At 43.0% G+C, this 20205-nt stretch overlaps 1 protein-coding gene across 2 annotated transcripts in view; it reads right to left on the bottom strand.

Moving 5' to 3' along the window:
* Nucleotides 1-20205, bottom strand: part of epb41l5 (erythrocyte membrane protein band 4.1 like 5) — a 164549-nt gene that overhangs the window by 19301 nt on the left and 125043 nt on the right. For both annotated transcript variants that reach the window (XM_043694224.1, XM_043694227.1), the window contains 6 exons: nt 14740-14909; nt 13779-13882; nt 9604-9723; nt 8023-8084; nt 3453-3557; nt 1347-1449 (listed from right to left, as the gene is read on the bottom strand). In XM_043694224.1, coding sequence (XP_043550159.1) covers nt 1347-1449; nt 3453-3557; nt 8023-8084; nt 9604-9723; nt 13779-13882; nt 14740-14909 — 664 coding nt within the window. The remainder of the gene's footprint in view (nt 1-1346; nt 1450-3452; nt 3558-8022; nt 8085-9603; nt 9724-13778; nt 13883-14739; nt 14910-20205) is intronic.

Below are 20205 nucleotides of genomic sequence, written 5' to 3' on the forward strand. Positions count from 1 at the left end.
CACACTTTCAAAGTGAGAGGTGGAAAGTTTAAGGGGGATACACACGGCAAGTACTTCACACAGAGGGTGGTGGGTGTTTGGAACGCGTTGCCAGCAGAGGTGGTAGAGGCAGGCATGGGAGATTAATTTAAGATACGTCTGAACAGATGCATGAGTAGGTGGGGAGCAGCGGGATACAAATGCTGAGGAATTGACCGACAGGTTTAGACAGTACATTTGGATCGGCTCAGGCTTGGAGGGCCGAAGGGCCTGTTCCTGGGCTGTAAATTTTCTTTGTTCTTTATTCTACTGCCATCTTGTGGTAAAACAGATTACAAACAAGCCCCAACCTTAGCAACCAGGAGGGATTTGCAATCTATTGACTGTACATGAATATAAATCTCTGTTAAACAAGGGATTTGAGGAAAAAGCCATAGGGATATGTTGTATCTGAATAGGTGCTTTAGAAAAAGTACAGAAATTCACAAGTGTCCGATAAAACACCGTACGACGGTTGGTCTAAGCAGATTTGATATGGCGGTAGGGAAAGTGGCTGAACAACATCTCAAGTGGCAAGAGTTACTGTGAGCAGTAGCACTCACTGCTCCTGAAACACTATTTCATGCACAGTCATGGAATCTGTCAATGCATTAGTTTGAGAGTATTAATGAACCATTATTCAAGCTGATCTCATTATGTTCAAATATTCACCTTCACATGAAAGAAATAGAGTGACATTCAAGTGTGGAAGAGTAAGGCTTTGATTTAGATCAAAAACCCTCTTACATTGCCCAAGGTCTGTGTGATTAGAATTAGCTGATTGTTCTGGAGGAAAGATTCTCTCAGAGTCAGTCAACAAATACGATGCAGACAAATTACTTGGCTGTTTATAACAATGGCACAATTGGGAGCTTGCTGTGCACAAGTGCTTGTTTCATACATCAACATGTTCATTTGGTGAATTTGGCAGCAAAACAAAATCCACAGAATCTCTTGACAATCAATAGCAAAGTACAAGCCTGTTTCCACATTTTCATGTCCAGTAGTCGAAAAGTGTGGCGCTGGAAAAGCACAGCAGGTCAGGCAGCATCCAATGAGCAGGAGAAGGGCTTATGCCCGAAACGTCAATTCTCCTGCTCATTGGATGCTGCCTGACCTGCTGTGCTTTTCCTGCGCCACACTTTTCAAGTCTGATCTCCAGCATCTGCTGTCCTCACTTTCTCCAGCAGCCAATATCCCAGAGATGAAAATCAGACCTTAAATACAAAACACCAATAGGCATTTCTTACTCTCAATCAGCTTTGAATTGGTTGTCCTCAGAATGCAAAGGGTGCTGGGAAAATGCAAGTTTGATCTTTCCTTCTTACCTTCAGAGCTGGCAAGTCACTGGGCGTATCTGTGGGAACTGAAGTCAAGGGGATTGTTGGAATCTCAGAGTTTGCAGCAGATTCCTTCTCAATCAGATCATCACTGGCAAGAAACAAGGAACACACATTGTGCCACAATCACAACTCAAACAGCTAGCCTAATAAAGCATGTAACTTTCGCAATCCTTTTGTTATTTTGCCAGGGAGATGATGGCCTAGTGGTATTGTCACTAGACTATAAATCTAGAGACCCAGGTAATTATCTGGGGACCCAAGTTCAAATCCCACAATGGCAGATGGCGGAATTTGAAATCAATAATTAGTAAAACAAAAAATTCTGGAATTAAGAGTTTACTGAGGCCCATGAAACGGTTGCTGATTGTGGAAGAAAAACCTATCTGGAAAGGAAAGGAAACTGCTGTTCTTCCCTGGTCTGGCCGACATGTGACTCCAGACCTGCAACAATGTGGCTGACTCTCAATTGCCCAATTGCCCTCTGGGTAATTAGGGATGGACAAGGAATGCTGCCCTATCCAGCGATGGCCACAACCTCATGAATGAATGAAAAAAAAAAATCCATACAGCAAATTTTAACCAGCACTCTTGATATACATCAAATATTGTGATCTACCTTGAAGGCAGCACGTTGGCTCAGTGGTCAGCAATGCTGCCTCCTAACACCAGGGACCTGGGTTCGATTCTCACCTCAGGCGACTGTCTGTGTGGATTTTGCACATTCTCCCTGTGCCTGCATGGGTTTCCTCCCAGTGCTCCAATTTCTTCCCACAATCCAAAGATGTGCAAGTCAGGTGAACTGGCCGTGCTAAAGTGCACATAGTATTCAGGGGTGTGTAGGTTAGGTGCATTAGTCAGGGGTAAATGTAGAGTAATGGGTTTGGGTGGGTTACTCTTCAGAGGGTTGGTGTGGACTTGTTGGGTCAAATTGCCTGCTCCCATACTGTAGGGATTCTATATCAGTGTATATTTATGCTGTAAATACAGTATACTGCAGTCATGCATAACTCTTGAATATCCAGAATACTCCTGGCTCTACAAGTGCCAGTTAATAAAAGGTTTGCTGTATTTTCTTTCAATGGTTGTCTATAGCCATGTGATGAACTATAATTACTTGTTTTATGTTTTCATCTCTGGGGAAACTGATTAATTAGTTCATTTCAAAATCACAATTAAAATAGATCCTGAGATCCTATTCTTAAATTTTGGGGGCTTTGAAGGCAATTGTATTCATACAGGTTTTTAAAAACTGAAATGAAATGGTGGTTTGATATGCTGATGATTGAGCATTGCATCAGTGCAATGATCAAATAGGCTATTCAACACTTCAAATCCATCCCCCCATCCACTAGAGTAAATGCAAAGAAATATTTGAATTCCATTGCATTCTCCATTATGCAACATCCATGCAGCAACACTTTCTTATGCCGTATAAATTATTGTTCCCTTTATTTTCTCAAACAGATGAACAAAAACTGCCTCCTCTTCAAACAAGCGACCTGAAGATTCTCTCTCTATTCCTCACCACATTCTCAATAATGATTGGGCACAGCAACTATCGTTGATTGTTGTGAAATTATTTTATTCAACTTATTTTTCGAAGCAACCTGTTCAGAGATGTTATTACACACCACTGGAGCCGGTGGTACTTAAACCCATGCCTCCTGGTCCAGGGGCAGGGACACTACCACTGTGCCAGAAGGCACTCCAATGCAAGTGCAGAGGAGTGACATGAGGAGCCACTGCTGGCAGCAAAGGCTTACTGCACCCGGTATTCCAAGGCAGCCTCCCATCCTAGTACTAACCAGGCCTGAGTCTGCTCAGTTTCCAAGATCAGACGTTTTCAGTAAAAACCCATCTTATCAAATGGAAGAGCAGGCATGAGAGGATCAGCAGCTGACTCCAGCTCCAAAATCTTCCATTGGGATTGTTACATAGGGTTTTATTCCTTCCTGCAAGTACTTTGTGATCACTTGCGGTCCACTATTGCCCTTTTGTAAAATGGCAACTGGGCAAAACCACCTGCTCACTTCACAAATGCTTCAACCTCAAATGTAGTCCTGTGAGAGTTGTAGCCCTAAACGTACTTACAGATTGAAAGGGGTGCTGACTGGTATGGGTTTTAGTGGACCTCTGGCACCTGGGCACTCTGGGATCTTGCTCATCAATAAAAAGGTATCGGTGATTCCTGGTCCCCTGTTTGAAATACAAAAGACAGTGGCCATATTATACGTAGGACTCTTACAGGCTGCTAGAATCAGCAACACTTTCTCATGCCGTATAAATTATTGTTCCCTTAGAAATCCAGTGCTGTGCTCACTGTTTGACCATACCACAATTTTAAAAAGTCTCATCTTCATTTTCAGTTTCGTCCCATGACCTCACTCCTTCCCATCTCTAATCCCCTGCAGCCTTACAATTGTCCAAAATATCCGCATTCCTCCAACTGCAGCCTCCTGGACATCTCCGATTTTGATTTCCTATCATTGCTGATTGTGCCTTCAGCTGCCTTGACCTTAAGCTCTGGGATTCACTCCCTAATCCACTCTGACTCCCTACCTTTCCAGCTTTCTTGAAGAAGTTCCTGAAATCTGGTCTTTTTGAGCAAGTATTTGGTGACCTGCTTTAATAACTCATGTGGCTCGGTGTCAAATCTGGTCGATGATATGATTGTAATGAGCACCAAGTTGGTCTACTCTGTTTCCGTTCACAGAATCCCGACAGTGTGGAAGCAGGCCATTCAGCCCATTGAGTCCACACCTACCTTCCGAAGAGCATCCCACCCAGACCCACCTAGCTCCCGTAACCCTGCATATCCCATGACTAATCCACCTAACCTGCATATCTCTGGAGTGTGGGAGGAAACCAGAGCACCTGTGGGAGGAAACACGAAGAGAACATGCAAAATCCACGCAGATTGTCACCCAAAGTTGGAATTGAACCTGGGTTCCTGGTGCTTGGAGGCAGCAGTGCTTACTACTGTGCCACCATGCCACCCCAGTTGGGGCAGAAGACCAGGTTGTTGGTGCTTTGTTGTTGGATTGTTCACCAGTAGCCACCAACAAATGTGCCAGTGACCCCTGGTGACAGACAGAAGGCTAAATGTACATTATCATCGACAGGTTTCAAATAGGAATTGACACCACACCTCACACCAATGTAGTCTGTCTTCCTTGAATGTCTAAACTCTGTCAAGGTTCTGTGGATTTCCTCAGTACCTGACTAACATCACCCAGATAGCAAATCTCTGACAGATTATTGAACTGGAGGGAGTTTTTAGATTTTGGATTTAATCCAGACAATTGTTTCAATAGTTGTTGGGTAGATATTATGGTCACAAACCAAACCAATTGACCCTTCTATAAACGGAGGACAACCGCATCTCCCTCACCGACATGTCATTCAAAACCAACTAACTCAGAAAATCGCTGGAGCTTTCCTGACCCATACCAGTCAGCTGATCTTTGGCTAAACTCACTGAGACACTAAGATAGATATACATTAAAATGTTAATAATGTCTAAAAATTGTCACTTTTAGTTAACAGCTTAAATTGAAAGATTCAAAAAATTAGTTTGAAGATTACAGAAATTAGATGGACTTTAGCTCCTTACAAACCAATTGTACTTCAAGTATGGAATAATTAAACAGAACCAATGGGGAGAGGTGGTGATTCCCTGGAGAAAGTGAGGTCTGCAGATGCTGGAGATCAAAGTTGAAACTTTATTGCTGGAACAGCACAGCAGGTCAGGCAGCATCCAGGGAACAGGAGATTCGACGTTTCGGGCACAGGCCCTTCTTCAGGAATGAGCAGAGAGTGTTCAGCAGGAGAAGATAAAAGGTAGGGAGGAGCAGGAGAAGATAAAAGGTAGGGAGGAGGAGCAGGAGAAGATAAAAGGTAGGGAATGCACCTACCTTTTATCTTCTCCTGCTGAACACTCTCTGCTCATTCCTGAAGAAGGGCCTGTGCCCGAAACGTCGAATCTCCTGTTCCCTGGATGCTGCCTAACCTGCTGTGCTGTTCCAGTAATAAAGTTTCATCAGTGGTGATTCCCTGTCACACTCATGCGTCACCTAGTGGTAAGGCCAAGAACTACAGCGAGAAGGAAATGCATTGAGATAGGAAACGTGACAGTTTTCAGATAGTGTAAAGCACTGGATGGCGAATGAATAATGCCATAGATTTAGCGACTCTTAGGTGCAGCACAACAAATACGATGACCAGTCTGTCTGTATTGTTTGAGAGCTGTGTGGTGGAATGGCTGTGGAACGTTGGCCAGGAGCATAGGAGAACTCTTATTTATTTTAACAGTTGTATTTGTTGATCTCTTCCATTTTAGGAATGAAATCGATTTAGTATCTCTGCTAAAAGAGGGAATTTCTGACAACGCCAATTCCCTCCATACTGCACTGAGGCCTAAGTTATGTGCTAACACAGGAACATAAAAGGAGGTGCAGACTATTTCCCTGTTGAGCCTGTGCCACCATTCAATATGACCATGGCTCATTATCCACCTCAACATCACTTTCCCACATTATCTTCACATCTTTTGTGTCACGAGTCTCCAGAAATCCATGGACTGAGCATCCACAACCCAGTGGAAAAGAGGATCCCAAAGATTCATCACCCTCTGAAGAGGGTCTGGATAAGCTAAAGTTGTTTTCTTGAGAGCAGAGGTTAAGGTGTAGAAGATGATGGCAGAGACAGGGTGAACAAGAAGTAACTGTTTCTCTTAGTCGAAGGGTCAATAACAGGGAGATATAATTTTAAAGCGATTAAAACAGGAGATTTAGAGGGGTAATGAGGAAAATCTTTTCACCCAGATGGTGGTGGGGCCTGGCATGCACTGCCTGGAAGAGTAGTTGAGGCAGGAAACCTTACAGCCTTTACAAAGTACTTGGATGAGCACTTGAAGTGTCATAACATTCAGGGCTTCGAGTTTAGTGCAAATCTGGGATTAAACGTAGGTAGTAATGTATTTTTAGCAGGCAGGCTCTGGTACTGTATGATTTAATGAGTCTGAGTGAAGGAATTCTACCTCCTCTCGGTCTTTTTTAGATTCCCTACAATGTGGAAACAGGCCCTTCGGCCCAACCAGTCCACAGCAACCCTCCAAACAGTAACCCACCCAGACCCATTTCCCTCTGACTAATGCACCTAACACTACGGGCAATTTAGCACGGCCAATTCACCTGACCTGCACATCTTTGGACTGTGGGAGGAAACCGGAGCACCCGGAAGAAACCCACTCAGACAAGGGGAGAATGTGCAAACTCCACACAGACAGTCGCCAGAGCTGGAATTGAACCTGGGACCCTGGTGCTGTGAGTCAGCATTGCTAACCACTGAGCCACCATGCCACCCTGAACGGCATTAGTAAAAGCATTATTCTGAAACAAATTCACTAACAATTTGTATGGACTTAGCACTTCATTGGAGCATTCTTGAACAAAGATGCCAGCTAATCACATGTGGGAATATTAAGTCCGATAACCAGAGGCTTGGCTAAAGGAGGAGGTTTCAAGGAGGATCCTAAAAGGAGGATCGTGAGGTGTAGGTGAGCTCATGGGCCTAGGCAACTGTAAGCCGGGCCACCAAGTTGAGAGCAGGGATGCTCAAGTGACCAGTATTGGATTAACACACATACCCAAGGATGGTGGAACTTGATGAGAATACAGAGACAGGCCACAAAGGCATATGCAAAGCAGAATGGGAATTTATAATCAAGATGTTACTGGATCACAATCCAATATTGGTTTGTAAGGACATACACAGGAGTGACAGAGACTTGCCACGTGTGAATACACAAACAGCAGAGTTCCTATGACCGTAGGTTTATGCACCAGGTACTGTGGGAGATGTCTCTGGAATAGCCAAGTCTAAAAGTAACAAAGGCATTAATGAGGGCCCCAGCAGTAGATAAACTGTGATAAAAGAGAGAGTTGGGTGATGTTATGGAATTGCGAATAGGCAACAATAAAGTATAATCATGGGAGATAACCTATTGGGCTATGTCAGCCTGTAAAATTTGGCAGGAGAGTTTGAGAAGGGTATGCATTTATAAGAGTACCTTTCAGAAACACCTGGTGTCCCAAAGTTTACAGCCAATAAAGTACTTTGTAAACCATAGTAATGTGGGAACAGTAAAGCAGGAAACATTTGCACAAACCAAATTTCCCACAAACAGCAACATGCTAATGATTGGATAATCTGTCTTTTGCAATGTTGATTGAGGGATATACTCCAGGAATACAGCCCCTGCTGTTCTCCCCCAAGCATGCATTTGGGCATTGGTTTAACAGCTGAAAGACAGCACTTCTGATAGCGCAGCACTCCCTCGGTATAGTTTGACCTGGTATAGGGTTGCCATTTGAAGGTGAATGGATGTTGAAATGAAAGGCGTAGACCCCTAATGCCCACGTGGCTAAGGAATCTACACACGTGTCCAAGTAAATATGTGGCTAACATTGTGCAAGAGCAGGTTTCATTTGATTGATGACAGTCAAATAAACTGCTACCAGTCATAATCTAGGGCTGCAGGCACACAACAGTCCTTGGGAGGGAGCTACAGAGAGTTGCCACAGTCTGTGTAAAAGTCCCAAGGGAGAATCAGTGTGGAAAAGAAAACGGTTGACAGTAAAGGTCATGTTCTGGCTCTCACCCGAAGACAGTGTCAAACAGATTGGAGTTTCTCTCGTTCAGTCTGGTAGCATCTCTCAGACCCTGAGGAGGAAGATACGAGACTTCATTAAGAAAGATTCTGAACACCGTTATTACCAGATACAAAATAAACACACTGCACCTAAAGTCAACTGGGCATTGCCGCAGGTTACCATTCGTTTTGCACTTTTCAAGACAAGCACAACAATGTCACATTTTAAACCATCCCAACAATCACTTGAAATTGCAGCTTACAGCAGAACCTCATTCAAAACATCCCAATCAATCTCAATTTGTGTGAGCTAAGTATAATTTAACATATTAGCACTTCCAATTCCCTCATGAGCACTGCGAAATGTCACTGATTTCCTGTGTTACATACAGTCCAGTCCATGCATTGCAAACCTGTTAAATCCAATTTATTAACATTCCTCGTTTCAAGTTTTCAGCTGATTTGGGCTGTGATTTTCTCTGACATTATGTATTTAGGCCAGTGTTCCAGGTTCCCACAGCTTGGAATCCAGTCCTTAGCACTGGCATTGTATCTGTGATCAGTGCTGGGCAGGAATTGGGTCAGTTGTTGTGTTAACAGATTCACGGAGGCACCATGTCATGAGCAAAGCCACTAATTCAGATAGGAAAACTTACATTTTATTCAACATCTTTTACAACTTCAGGTCACCCCAAAAGGTCAATTAAGTACTTTAGTTTGGCCAACATCACAAAGTAGGAATTGTGAATGGCAATTTGGGGACAGGGAGGCTCCAGAGTGGCAGTGTAACAACTTGTTGAGTGTCTTTGACCTTTAAGACAGAGGAGAATTCCCCTGCCCTTCTTAGAATAAAAAACACCCAGCTGAGAGGGCAGATGAGCACTTGGCTTAATGCCCTTTCTGAAAAACTGCACGTCCAACACTCCCTCAGTCCTGCATAGGAATGTCAGGCTAGACGTGAACCCACAATCTTCAGACCCAGAAAAGGACCATTCATGAGCCAAGCAGTAGTAGTCACCACAGTCCCAGATGATCATAGATCTCATGAGAGAGAGAGAGATGACTGGTGGTGGTTAAACTTGAGGGTCATCACACCTTGGGCACAGGGTGAGATTAAGAAGGAGGGATATTCACAGTAACCTCAGCTGCTGCGGGAATTGAACCTGCGCTGTTAGCATAACTCCATATCACAAACCAACTGAGCTAACCAGGCTATTGGAGCTCAGCACTAGATTTGGGGTTAAAGTCTTTAAAGGCTGACTGTAGAAAGCTGTTCTAGTCCATCAGTGGCTCAAACCCTTGGCTGTAATTTCTCACAAAGATCATGACTAACAATAATGACAGATAGCTATTATCTAAAAATGACAGTAAGGACAGTAAGTCTCACCTGCAAGCTGACTGTAATAAAAAGTGCAGCTAGGACAGCTCTTGAAACGACATGTAAATCTAACTGTATTCAGCTGTTCATTGCTTTAAGAAAAATAAGTTCTGACAGATTTTTCAATTATTTTCCTCTATTTTGAAAACTTGGTCATTTGCCAGCAATTGAGATAGTTAATTATGGAAAAAAAAGTCTTGTAACTGCTTTACCTTCATAGGAACCTCTGGCTGTGCTTTCACAATGTTACTTTTCACATTCTCAGGAATGGCAGAGCAAAGAGTATCAGCTGCGTTCTTGAGGTTCTTGTCCAACAACTTCAAAGTTTCCTCCTGATACAGACAGCATTTTAAAGATCAAGATGCCTTTCCAGAAACATACACTGAGTGGACTCTCAGTACTGGAGGCAACCTCATTTAACATAAAAATAGATGCCATCAGTCAATTAAGAATTTGAATTCAATGAAAACAAAAATCTGGAATTAAGAATCTACTCACCCCCATGACATCATTGTCGATTGTCATTAAAACCCCTCTTGCTTACTAATGTCCTTCAGGGAAGGAAATTGCCATCCTCACCTGGTCTGACCTACACACAACTCCAGACCCACAGCAATGTGACTGACTCTCAGTTGCCCTCTGAAATGGCCTAGCAAGCCATTCAGTTGTACCAATCGCTACAAGTCTCAAAGAAATGAAACTTGACGGATCACCTGGCATCGACTTGAACAGCGGAAAAAACAATGGCAGAAACAGCTCTATCAACCCTACAAAGTCCTCATGAACATTTGGGGACTAGTGCCAACATTGGGAGAGCTGTCACACAGACTAATCAAGCAACAGCCTGACATGGTCATACTCACGGAATCACAGCTTACAGACAATGTCCCAGACACCATCACCATCTCTGGACATGTCCTGTCCCACAGGTAGGTCAGACACAGTGGTATACAGTTGGGAGGGAGTTGCTCTGAGGGTCTTCAACATTGACTCTGGATACCATGAAGTCTCATGGCTTCAGATTAAACATGGGCAAGGAAATATCCTGCTGAATACCACATACTGTCCTCCCTCAGCTGATGAATCGGTACTCCTCCATGTTGAACAACACTTAGAACAAAGCACTGAGGACGGCAAGGGCACAAAATGTATTTTGAGTGGGCAATTTCAATGTCAACCACAAGTGTGGCTCAGCAGCAGTACTACATATCAACCTGGTCAGGTCTTAAAGGACATAGCTGCTAGACTGGGTCTGCAGCAGGTGGCGAAAGAACCAATGTTAACATACTTAACCTCATCCATACAAATCTGCCAGTTGCAGATGTATCTATCGATTAAAGTATTGGTAAGGGTGACCATCACATAATCCTTGTGGAGACCAAGTCCTGCCTTCACACTGAGAACAATCTCCATCGTGTTGTGTGGCACTACCACAATGTTAAATGGGAGAACAGATCTAGCAACTCAAGACTGGGCATCCTTGATGCGCTGTGGGCCATTAACAGCAGCAGAATTGTACTTCAGCACAATCCGTAACATCATGGCCCGGCATTTCCCCACTCAACCTTTACTGTCATGCCAGGGGATCAACCCTGGCTCAATGGAGATGCCAGGAGCAGCATCAGGTATACCTGAAGATGAGGTGTCAACCTGGTGAAGCTACCAAAGAGGACTACTTGCATGCCAAACAGTAGAAGCAGCAAGTGATAGAGCTAAGTGACCTCAAAACCAAAGGATCAGATCTAGGCTCTGCAGCCCTGCCACCTCCAGTCATGAATGGTGGTGGATAATTAAACAATTCACTAGAACAGAAACCTCGTTGGATGTATGGGAGAATGTGAAAATAAAGCACAGGCTCTGCAACATAAAGATTCTCCACAGTGCCCATTTGGCCCTAGAATGACTAGCAATATTTAAGAAAGGAGCATCCCCAAGATGTTCTAAATATAAAACAGACACCGGTACACTCACACTGCGTCTACTCGTGTCATAAGATCTGTAGGTATTGGGATGTCATAGCGTATGTGTTGGAGAGGATCTTGGGGACGGACATTAAGATGGACCCGGTATCCTTCCTTCTGGGATTGCCGAATCTGCCTTTGCTAGGTGAGCATGGAAAGAGACAATTGAACATTCTCACGTATTGTGCAAGGAAGAACGTTCTAATGAGCTGAATCTTGGAAAACCCCCTGGGTCTTATGGGATGGCATAAGTTAGTGGCAGAGCATGTCTCCCAGACTTTCTTGGTGGTGCACTAGAAAACAAAGCTTTTATTTTATAAGACATGGCGGCCCTTTTTGAATCATATAGACGTGGATTCGTCACCCATACTGATTAAGGCCTTTGCATAGCCACAAAAACTGGATTGGCGGTCCAGGGACCCTGACAGGAAGAAGTCTGAATAAATATGGGTATATTAACTGATGCTCCCGTTGAGGAGAGCTTCAATGGAGCATTGAGTGGTGTAAACTAAACAAAGCTAGTTTAGTTCAATTCAAGGTAATTTAATTTATTATGTTTAATTATTTATTGCATTGTAATGTGGGAAGATTGTTCTGTGTCTTTGTGATAGTTTACAGAACAAACCAAAACTAAGGTAGTAGGTAGTTTATTGTTACTGTTGTACCATAAGATTGTTATATTATCTTTTGCACTCTTATAATTTTGTAAAAACCTTTCTCAATTAAAAAAAAGCTGTTGGAGGCACTGGATATTGCAACATTCAGGCAATCGTACTGAAGACTTCCCGTTCCCCTAGCCAATCCGTTCCAGTACAGTTACATCACTGGCATCCATCTACCTGACAATGTAGAAAATTGGGGAGAAAGTGAGGACTGCAGATGCTGGAGATCGGAACTGAAAATGTGTTGCTGGAAAAGCGCAGCAGGTCAGGCAGCATCCAAGGAGCAGGAGAATCGATGTTTCGGACATGAGCCCTTCTTCAGGAATGAGGAAAGTTCCCCCCCCCCCCCAAGTATGTTCCTTTCGTAAATAACAGGACAATTCCAACCCAGCCAATTACCACCCCACCAGCCTACTGCTGATCATCAGGAAAGTGATGAAAAATGTCATCAACAGTGCTATCAAGCAGCACCTGACAAGTGGCAAGTAGCATTTGTGCCACAAGAATGCCAAGCTATGACCATCACCAATAAGAGACAATCTTGCCATCGTCCCTTGACATTCAATGATGTTACCATCATTGAATTCCCTCACTATCAACATCCTAGGATTTATCATTGATCAGGAACATAACTGGACTCACCACGTAAATGCAGCGGCTACAAGAACAGGTCAGAAGTTAAGAATACCGCGACGAATAACTCACCACCTAACTCACGAAAGCCTGTCCATCAACTATAAGGCTGGTGTCAAAAGTGTGATGGATTACTCCCAACTTTCCTGGATGAGGTTAAAAATCACACGACGCTCCGAAAGCTAGTGTGCTTCCAATTAAACCTGTTGGACTATAACCTGGTGTTGTGTGATTTTTAACTTTGTACACCCCAGTCCAACACCGGCATCTCCAAATCATTCCTGGATGAGTGCAGCCTCAACAACACTCAAGAAACTGGACACCATCCAGAACAAAGCAGCCCGCTTGGTCGGCACTGCATCCACTCCTGCCACCACTGACACTCAGTAGCAGCAGTGTACTATCTACAAGGTCAGATTGGAGTAGTGTGCGCGGGTTTGGGCCCCATATCTCAGGAGGGATGTACTGGCCCTGAAGCGTGTTCAGTGGAGCTTCACAAGAATGATCCCAGGAATGAAAAGTTTAACATATGAGGAACTTTTGAGGACGCTGGGTTTATACTCAATGGAGTTCAGAATTGAAACTTACAGAATACTGAATAGCCGGGACAGAGTGGATGTTGGGAAGAGTTTGCATTGTAGGAGAGTCTAGGTCCCGAGGGCATGGCCTTAGAGTAAAGGAAGACCTTTTAGAATGGAGATAAGGAGAAACTTCTTCAGCCAGAGAGTGGTGAATCTATGGAATTCATTGCAACAGAAGGGTGGGAGGCCAGGTCATAGTTTATAGATAGGTTCTTGAGTATCAAGAGGATTAAAGGTTATGACAAGAAAGCAGGAGAATGGGGTTGAGAAACCTACCAGCCATGATTGAATGGCGGAGCAGACTCAATGAACTAAATGGCCTAACTTCCGCTCCTCGAAGAACATAGAGGCTCTAACAGGGAGAAAACAGAGGATTTGTACTAAGTGAATTGCTCATTGGGAAAGCAAGTGCAAACGTAGTGGACCCAATGGCCTCCTTTTGTGTGATAATATCATTTCAGAGTTCACCATCACCAGTACCTTTGTACACTTCAACAACAGAAAAGGGATGTTCATTTGATATGGGAAACTCATCTGAAACCATTCTTACCTGGCCATTCACATTCAGAGTGAGGTTTATGTGGGGGTTGGTCCCAGGAGCAGGACTGCTCTCTATGTGGAGCTGTTTCAGTTTTGCTACGACTTCATCCAGTGCTGAAACAAGGAACGAGGCAAGAGAGATCAGAATCTGTTAAACAACTAAGGTTTGAGTACCCATTGCAAATGTTTTTCATACATGGAGTAAAAACAGTAGCATCCCCCTCTCCCATTGAGGAATTATCACTAGACTCTTGATCCAGAGACCAGGTCATGTTCTGGGGACCCAGGGGTTCAAATTCCGTAGCTGGTCGCATTTAAGTTTAAAACAAATTCTGTAATTAAGAGTCTAATGATGATCATGAACCCATCGTCAAATGTCGTAAAAATCAATCTGGCTCACCGATGCCCTTTAGGGAAGGACACTGTAATCCTTCCCCAAACTGGCCTATACGTGACTCCAGACCACAACAATCTGGTTGACTTTCAACTGCTTTCTGTGCAATAAATGCTGGCCTAGCCAGAAGCGCTACATGTGAATGAATTAAAAAAAAAGAAAATCTGGCCAGATTTGGAACAGCTGAGGGGCTACAGCGTTTGAGGTGGTTACAGAGATATGGAGGGGGTGGGGGGACAGCAAGGCTACGCAAGGATTTGTGGGCACAAAGATGGAGTCTTCTGTCTAAATTAGGTGCAAGTTACCAAACAAAGAAATAAAAGGAAAAATAAGTAAGATTATTTGCATTTCAACATTTGCCTATGCTTTGGAGGGAAGTTGAAAGTCCTAGAGGTCTCAAGGAGATTGACCAGAGCTTGGCAGGAGGTCTTCAAGAACCCTTCTTGGAGTGGAGCAAGATTGGCCACTTGTAATGGAACAATGTGCAAATATCATTTATGGCATTGTACACATCAATTAGGACAAGCATCACCACTGCCCTATTATCACATCAGCAGGCAGAGTGATCACCTCTCACCTGCTGAATCTGGTTTGTCACGTGCACTCTCGTTTGTTTCAGCCAAGGTCAAACTTTGAACCGAAGTGTCTGAAATCCCTGCCGCTGTCATAGAAACAGGCACTGCTATGACTTCATCCACACAGGTCTCCAAGAGCTCTTTGGTATCCAATAAATCTGCTATTTGCGCACTGTGAATGGCGAAAAAAAAAACAAAATAAAAATCAGCATCACTTGAAACATGGTTTCAGTATTCAAACATTCAGGAAAACTTCTTTAGTATGTTGAATGAACACCCACATGCAGATTAGCTACAGAAGGAAAAGAAAGCAACACCACCAGATTCTCAGCCAGCCTATTACAAGATTAATGCTTCTGTTAACCCTTTGAGTCCTGACTGAAACTTTAACGTTTCAGCAAGGCTTCCTTCCAAGCTGCAGTAACTGTTCTCCTACAGTACTCAAAGGGTTAGCAATTGTTAAAGGGGCACTGCCTCCACAAGCCTATCATAAAGGAGTTACCTCAATGTTTAGCTGGTGTCAAATGCAGCAGTAACACACCTACCATGTGTGCACATTGCAGTTGACCTGCTGACAATGAATGCAATCAAGTTACAAAACTGGCAGACCATTACCCCCTCACCCACCCTCCTGAAGACTGTGCCCTTTTAAACATTGATTCAAGAGTCAACTTGCTGATTTCGTCGCACTGGCATCATTGACATTCCCAGTCTGGTACTGGAAACACTGGGAGCAAAGATTAATCAAATCATCACGGCCAACAATTCGGGATTTCAAAGAACGCAAAGCAAAAAGAATGTAACCTTTGAACCACCGGTAGGAATCGCATCTAACTTGAGAAGTTAATTTTAGGCCACCAGAAACTGCCGCTTCCCACAATCGGTTTGTTCATTTCAGTGCTGAAAATCAAAGAACTGAAGCAATTTTGGGCATAAGCCTAAGGCAGCCGCAGGTAGATGCAGTCATTAATTAGTCTCAATTTTCAGTGAAGTTGTTCCAGACTTTATTAGCCACATCACACGACCAATCTGGTCATAGCAAACATTCAACAAAAGCACAGCTTCATGGCCAGAAAACCAAATTGCTCCGACAGATTAGACGGGTCTCAGCAATCTATACCTTAGAACAATTTCTGTGCAGTTATACAAACCACTTTACCTGGCTCAATTGCAACAGATGCTGGATCAGACTTTCAACAACCTTTAAAACACTTTTAAAAATGAGATTAGTGTTTCGACATTTCTACAAAACTACTAGGAAGCACAATGTATCAGTCCATTAACACAGCACCCGATGGTAGGATATAATGAGAAGACTGTTCTGATTTTCACAGGAGACTTGAGGAAGCACCAGGATAGGATCAGAGGAAGATTATGAATTAAAGTCAAGCAGAAAAGCAACCCCTGCCAAAGTACAAAATGCAAACCATGAGGAGTTATAGGTAGGCAAAAAGGTTTCACACCTGGTTGGTGTCGAGTTCTTGAGTTGGCGAACAAAATGGGCACTCATCCACCACCTCGAAAAAGAACAGGCTGGGAAGCAGCAGTAAATAATCTGGGAAAGGATTCTGATTGGATTCCAACAAAATTGTTAAACACATACCCAGCCTCTCAGGTCTTTCACTCAGGTACAGAAGGGCCATTGGCAGGGTGTGATGAGATGGCTAGACTATGCAACTGGAATCGACCTTTAGGAATTTGAGTTAGATAAATGAAAATCATCTCTTCAGCTGAAAGTATTCAACCAGTTTGTAATCTAATGCAACCAAACATTGTATACATTGCTTGTTCACTTGTTTGTTTATAAATATCTGCTTGACTTGACTTCCAGAAGATTTTCAGCATCAGGGTTTCAGGCTTCCCACTTCCAGAAAGCAATCTGGTCTCCCACCTATTGGAAGGATATTGTGAAACTTGAAAGGATTCAGAAAAGATTTACAAGGATGTTGCCAGGGTTGAAGGATTTGGGCTATAGGGGGATGCTGAACAGGCTGGGGCTGTTTTTCCTGGAGCATCAGAGGCTGAAGGTGACCTTATAGAGGTTTATAAAATCATGAGGGGTACGAATAGGGCAAATAGACAAGGTCTTTTCCCCGGGGTGGGGGAGTCCAGAACTGGAGGATGTAGGTTTAGGGCAAGAGGGGAAAGATTTAAAAAGGACCTAAGGAGCAACTTGTTCACGCAGAGGGTGGTACATATATGAAATGAGCTGCCAGAGAAAATGGTGGAAGATGGTTAAAATTACAACATTGAAAAGGCATCTGGATGGGTATATGAAAAGAAAGGGTTTAGAGGGATGTGGGCCAAGTACTGCAAATGGGACTAGATCAGGTTAGGATATCTGGTCGGCATGGATGAGTTGGACCAAAGGGTCTGTTTGAGTGCTATACATCTCTATGACTAAAGTGTCAAAAATAAACCCAATTCCATTTCCAACCCAAAATGTGTGTACAGCTCTGAAGTACTGTTTAAAAACTTATCTTCAGTTATATATTATCAAGACTGCCATCATTCTATTGCTGTGAAAATCTAGTTTCATAATTCACAGGTTTTAGGAAATAACTTTTATAGTTGGACTTTCTTAAAATCAAAATGAATGTCAACATTTTGGCCATTTGATCAGAGTAAAGACCACAGAGATTTCTTCTAAAAGGTCAACTGGAGGGCAGTAGACAGAGGGGTTGACCATGGTATAGTTGGATGATGACTGTCACAGAATTGTTGTTGTTGCAAATGAACTGTGTTACAGTGGAGTACCACAGACAAAATCCTCTGGCAGGAGTAGCTATAAGCATTTGCAGATAAACCAAAATATCTGATAAGAAACAGGTTAAACACAGCTCTGATGTCACTGCAAATCAAACAAGCCTTACTTGGTTACAGTTAAAAGGAAACCTGTACTCAGTCAATAAGATCAGAGTTGATAGTGAGAAACTCCAACAATAATATCCTATTATTGAGTTTTTGATGGAGAGTCATTTTGACTGACACCTACAATCACTCCAGAATAGTATCAGGTTCTGATACTCCAGTATCAGAATTGTTAGTGGCACTTTATTTAATTTATTTTCATACATCGTAGCAATTGGAATTTTGTGGTGCAGTAGTCTCCAACTTTACAGATACAAGTCCCATCTGCTCCAATGGTTTGTCATGATATGTTAATTTAAAATATCCATATGGTAAAATAGTTTATTTTGGTTTAAAAGTGAAGTCTTACAGCTGAATTATTTTAGTTCGTCACTGGTTACTCAAACTGTTCTTTAAGCACTGCTGTACAGTAACTCTAATTTCTAATCGTCTCTTAATGGAATCATTGTTTTTGGGATATTTTTCTCAACCAATTCTAACCCTATGCAACAACTTCATAGCCAGTTAAACACAGTATCATTGAAAATTTTAGTTGCGTTGTAAATAACATATCCAATATTAAAGAGGAACAATTATTCAGTGCAATCATTCAATACATTAACCAAAACATGAAAGTGCTGCAAGCAATACAACTTGGATGATTTGCTTAAGAAAGCAAAGCAATCCAAGAAACAGAAAAAAAATTCTGCTCTGTTCAGTGCACATTCATACTTTTTCCAAGTTTATCCATCACAACCAAATTCCTGCTTGTGGAATCCTGAGTGGAAACATCAGTAAGTAGCCACCTACTCCAGTCCCTGGGAAGTCACCTTAACCCATTTTCCACTCATTTTTAAAAAACCTTTCAAGATTGAGATATTTGTTCTCAAGCACAGATATCAAAAAACCTTACACACATGGAGATAACTACAGACTTGACATTAGAGGGCCACTTTCATGGACCACATCTTCTGATTAATAATATCAAACGATAAAATCAATTTCAAATAACACAATATTTGTTGTTTTGACTACTAATAACAGTCCATGGGGGTTGCTAAAGATTTGTTCAGGATAGTTTATCCATTGAATCCATTAAAAAATATACTCTTAATGATCAGCCCTTGAAAGAGAAGGACTGGCTAATATTTCACACAGCAGCCTTTAAGAATTGGGCAGCGGAAGGGAGGGGGGAAACTGGAACAAGAAGGAGTCACAGAGAAAATGGTTCCTTCAGAGCAGAAAGGCAACAGGGACATAACAGTTCCAATGAAGGATCATGACTATAAGTGTTAATAGGGGCATGTTTTCCACCTGGTCCTCTAGTTCCTTTGAGGTTGTGAGCTACAGAAACTCACCAAGGCTCCTTCGACAATACCTTCCATGACCACTACCATCTAGAAGTACAAGAGTAGCAGAGATTGATGGGGATCACCATTTGCAACTTCCCCTCCAGATCATTCACTGGTGGGGCAGCACGGTGGCTCAGTGGTTAGCACTGCTGCCTCACAGCACCAGGGGCCTGGTTTCGATTCCACCCACTTCCTCCCAAATTCCAAAGATATCAGGCTAGGTGGATTAGCCATGGGAAATATAGGGATACAGGAGTAAGGGGAGGGGGGTGGGTCTGGGTAGAATGCTCTTCAGAGGGCTTGTGTGGACTTGATGGGCTGAATGGTCTGCTTTCATACTGTAGGGGTTCTATGTCATTGACTTTTTTTTTAAGATTATTTACAGTGTGGAAACTGGCCACACTGACCCTCCGAAGAGTAACCCACCCAGACCCATTTCCTTACATTTACCCCTTCACCTAACACTACAGGCAATTTAGCATGGCAAATTCACCTGACCTGCACATCTTTGGACTGTGGGAGGAAACTGGAGCACCCAGAGGAAACCCATGCAGACACGGGGAGAATGTGCAAACTTCACACAGACAGTTGCCTGAGGCAGGAATTGAACCCGGGTCTCTGGCGCTGTGAGGCAGCAGTGCTAACCACTGTGCTGCCCACTTGGAAATATATTGCCGTTCCTTCAGTGTCATTGGATCAAGATCCTGGAATTACTCCACTGACAGCATTGTGGGTCTACCTACAGCACAATGGATTGCAGCAGTTCAAGGGGGCAGCTCATTCCACTTTCTTAAGGGCAGGCAATAAATGCTGGATCAGTCAATGACATCTACATTCTGTGAATGAACTGGAAAGGAAAACAAACACTGGACCATTCATCACTCAAACATACATTCCTGAGGGAACCTGACACGCTTGCAAACCTTTCTGCTCACAGAACACTCAGATTCTCACCTTTGGAGTTCTATCGGGGCAGCAGTGCAATGATGAACCTGTCCACAAGGTGAAGTCAGCCAGGTGGCTCCTAGCTGAAGAAACCTAACTGTTCAAATTCTTGAATGGAGGAAACATATATATCACCATTTACTGCGCCCAAGAACACAATTACTCATGACGTTTTAGCTTGGCTGAAATGGAACAGCACTTAAGATGAATACAAGCGGAAAATAAAACATTAATAGATTTTATTTCGCCTCTGTTCAAACATTTTCTAAAATAAACCTCTGCAAACAGAAGTGGACCGGCAAAATAAAACCTAACTGCAAG

This window comes from Chiloscyllium plagiosum, chromosome 7 (assembly GCF_004010195.1).
Source record: "Chiloscyllium plagiosum isolate BGI_BamShark_2017 chromosome 7, ASM401019v2, whole genome shotgun sequence".
Classification (NCBI taxonomy): Eukaryota; Metazoa; Chordata; class Chondrichthyes; order Orectolobiformes; family Hemiscylliidae; genus Chiloscyllium; species Chiloscyllium plagiosum.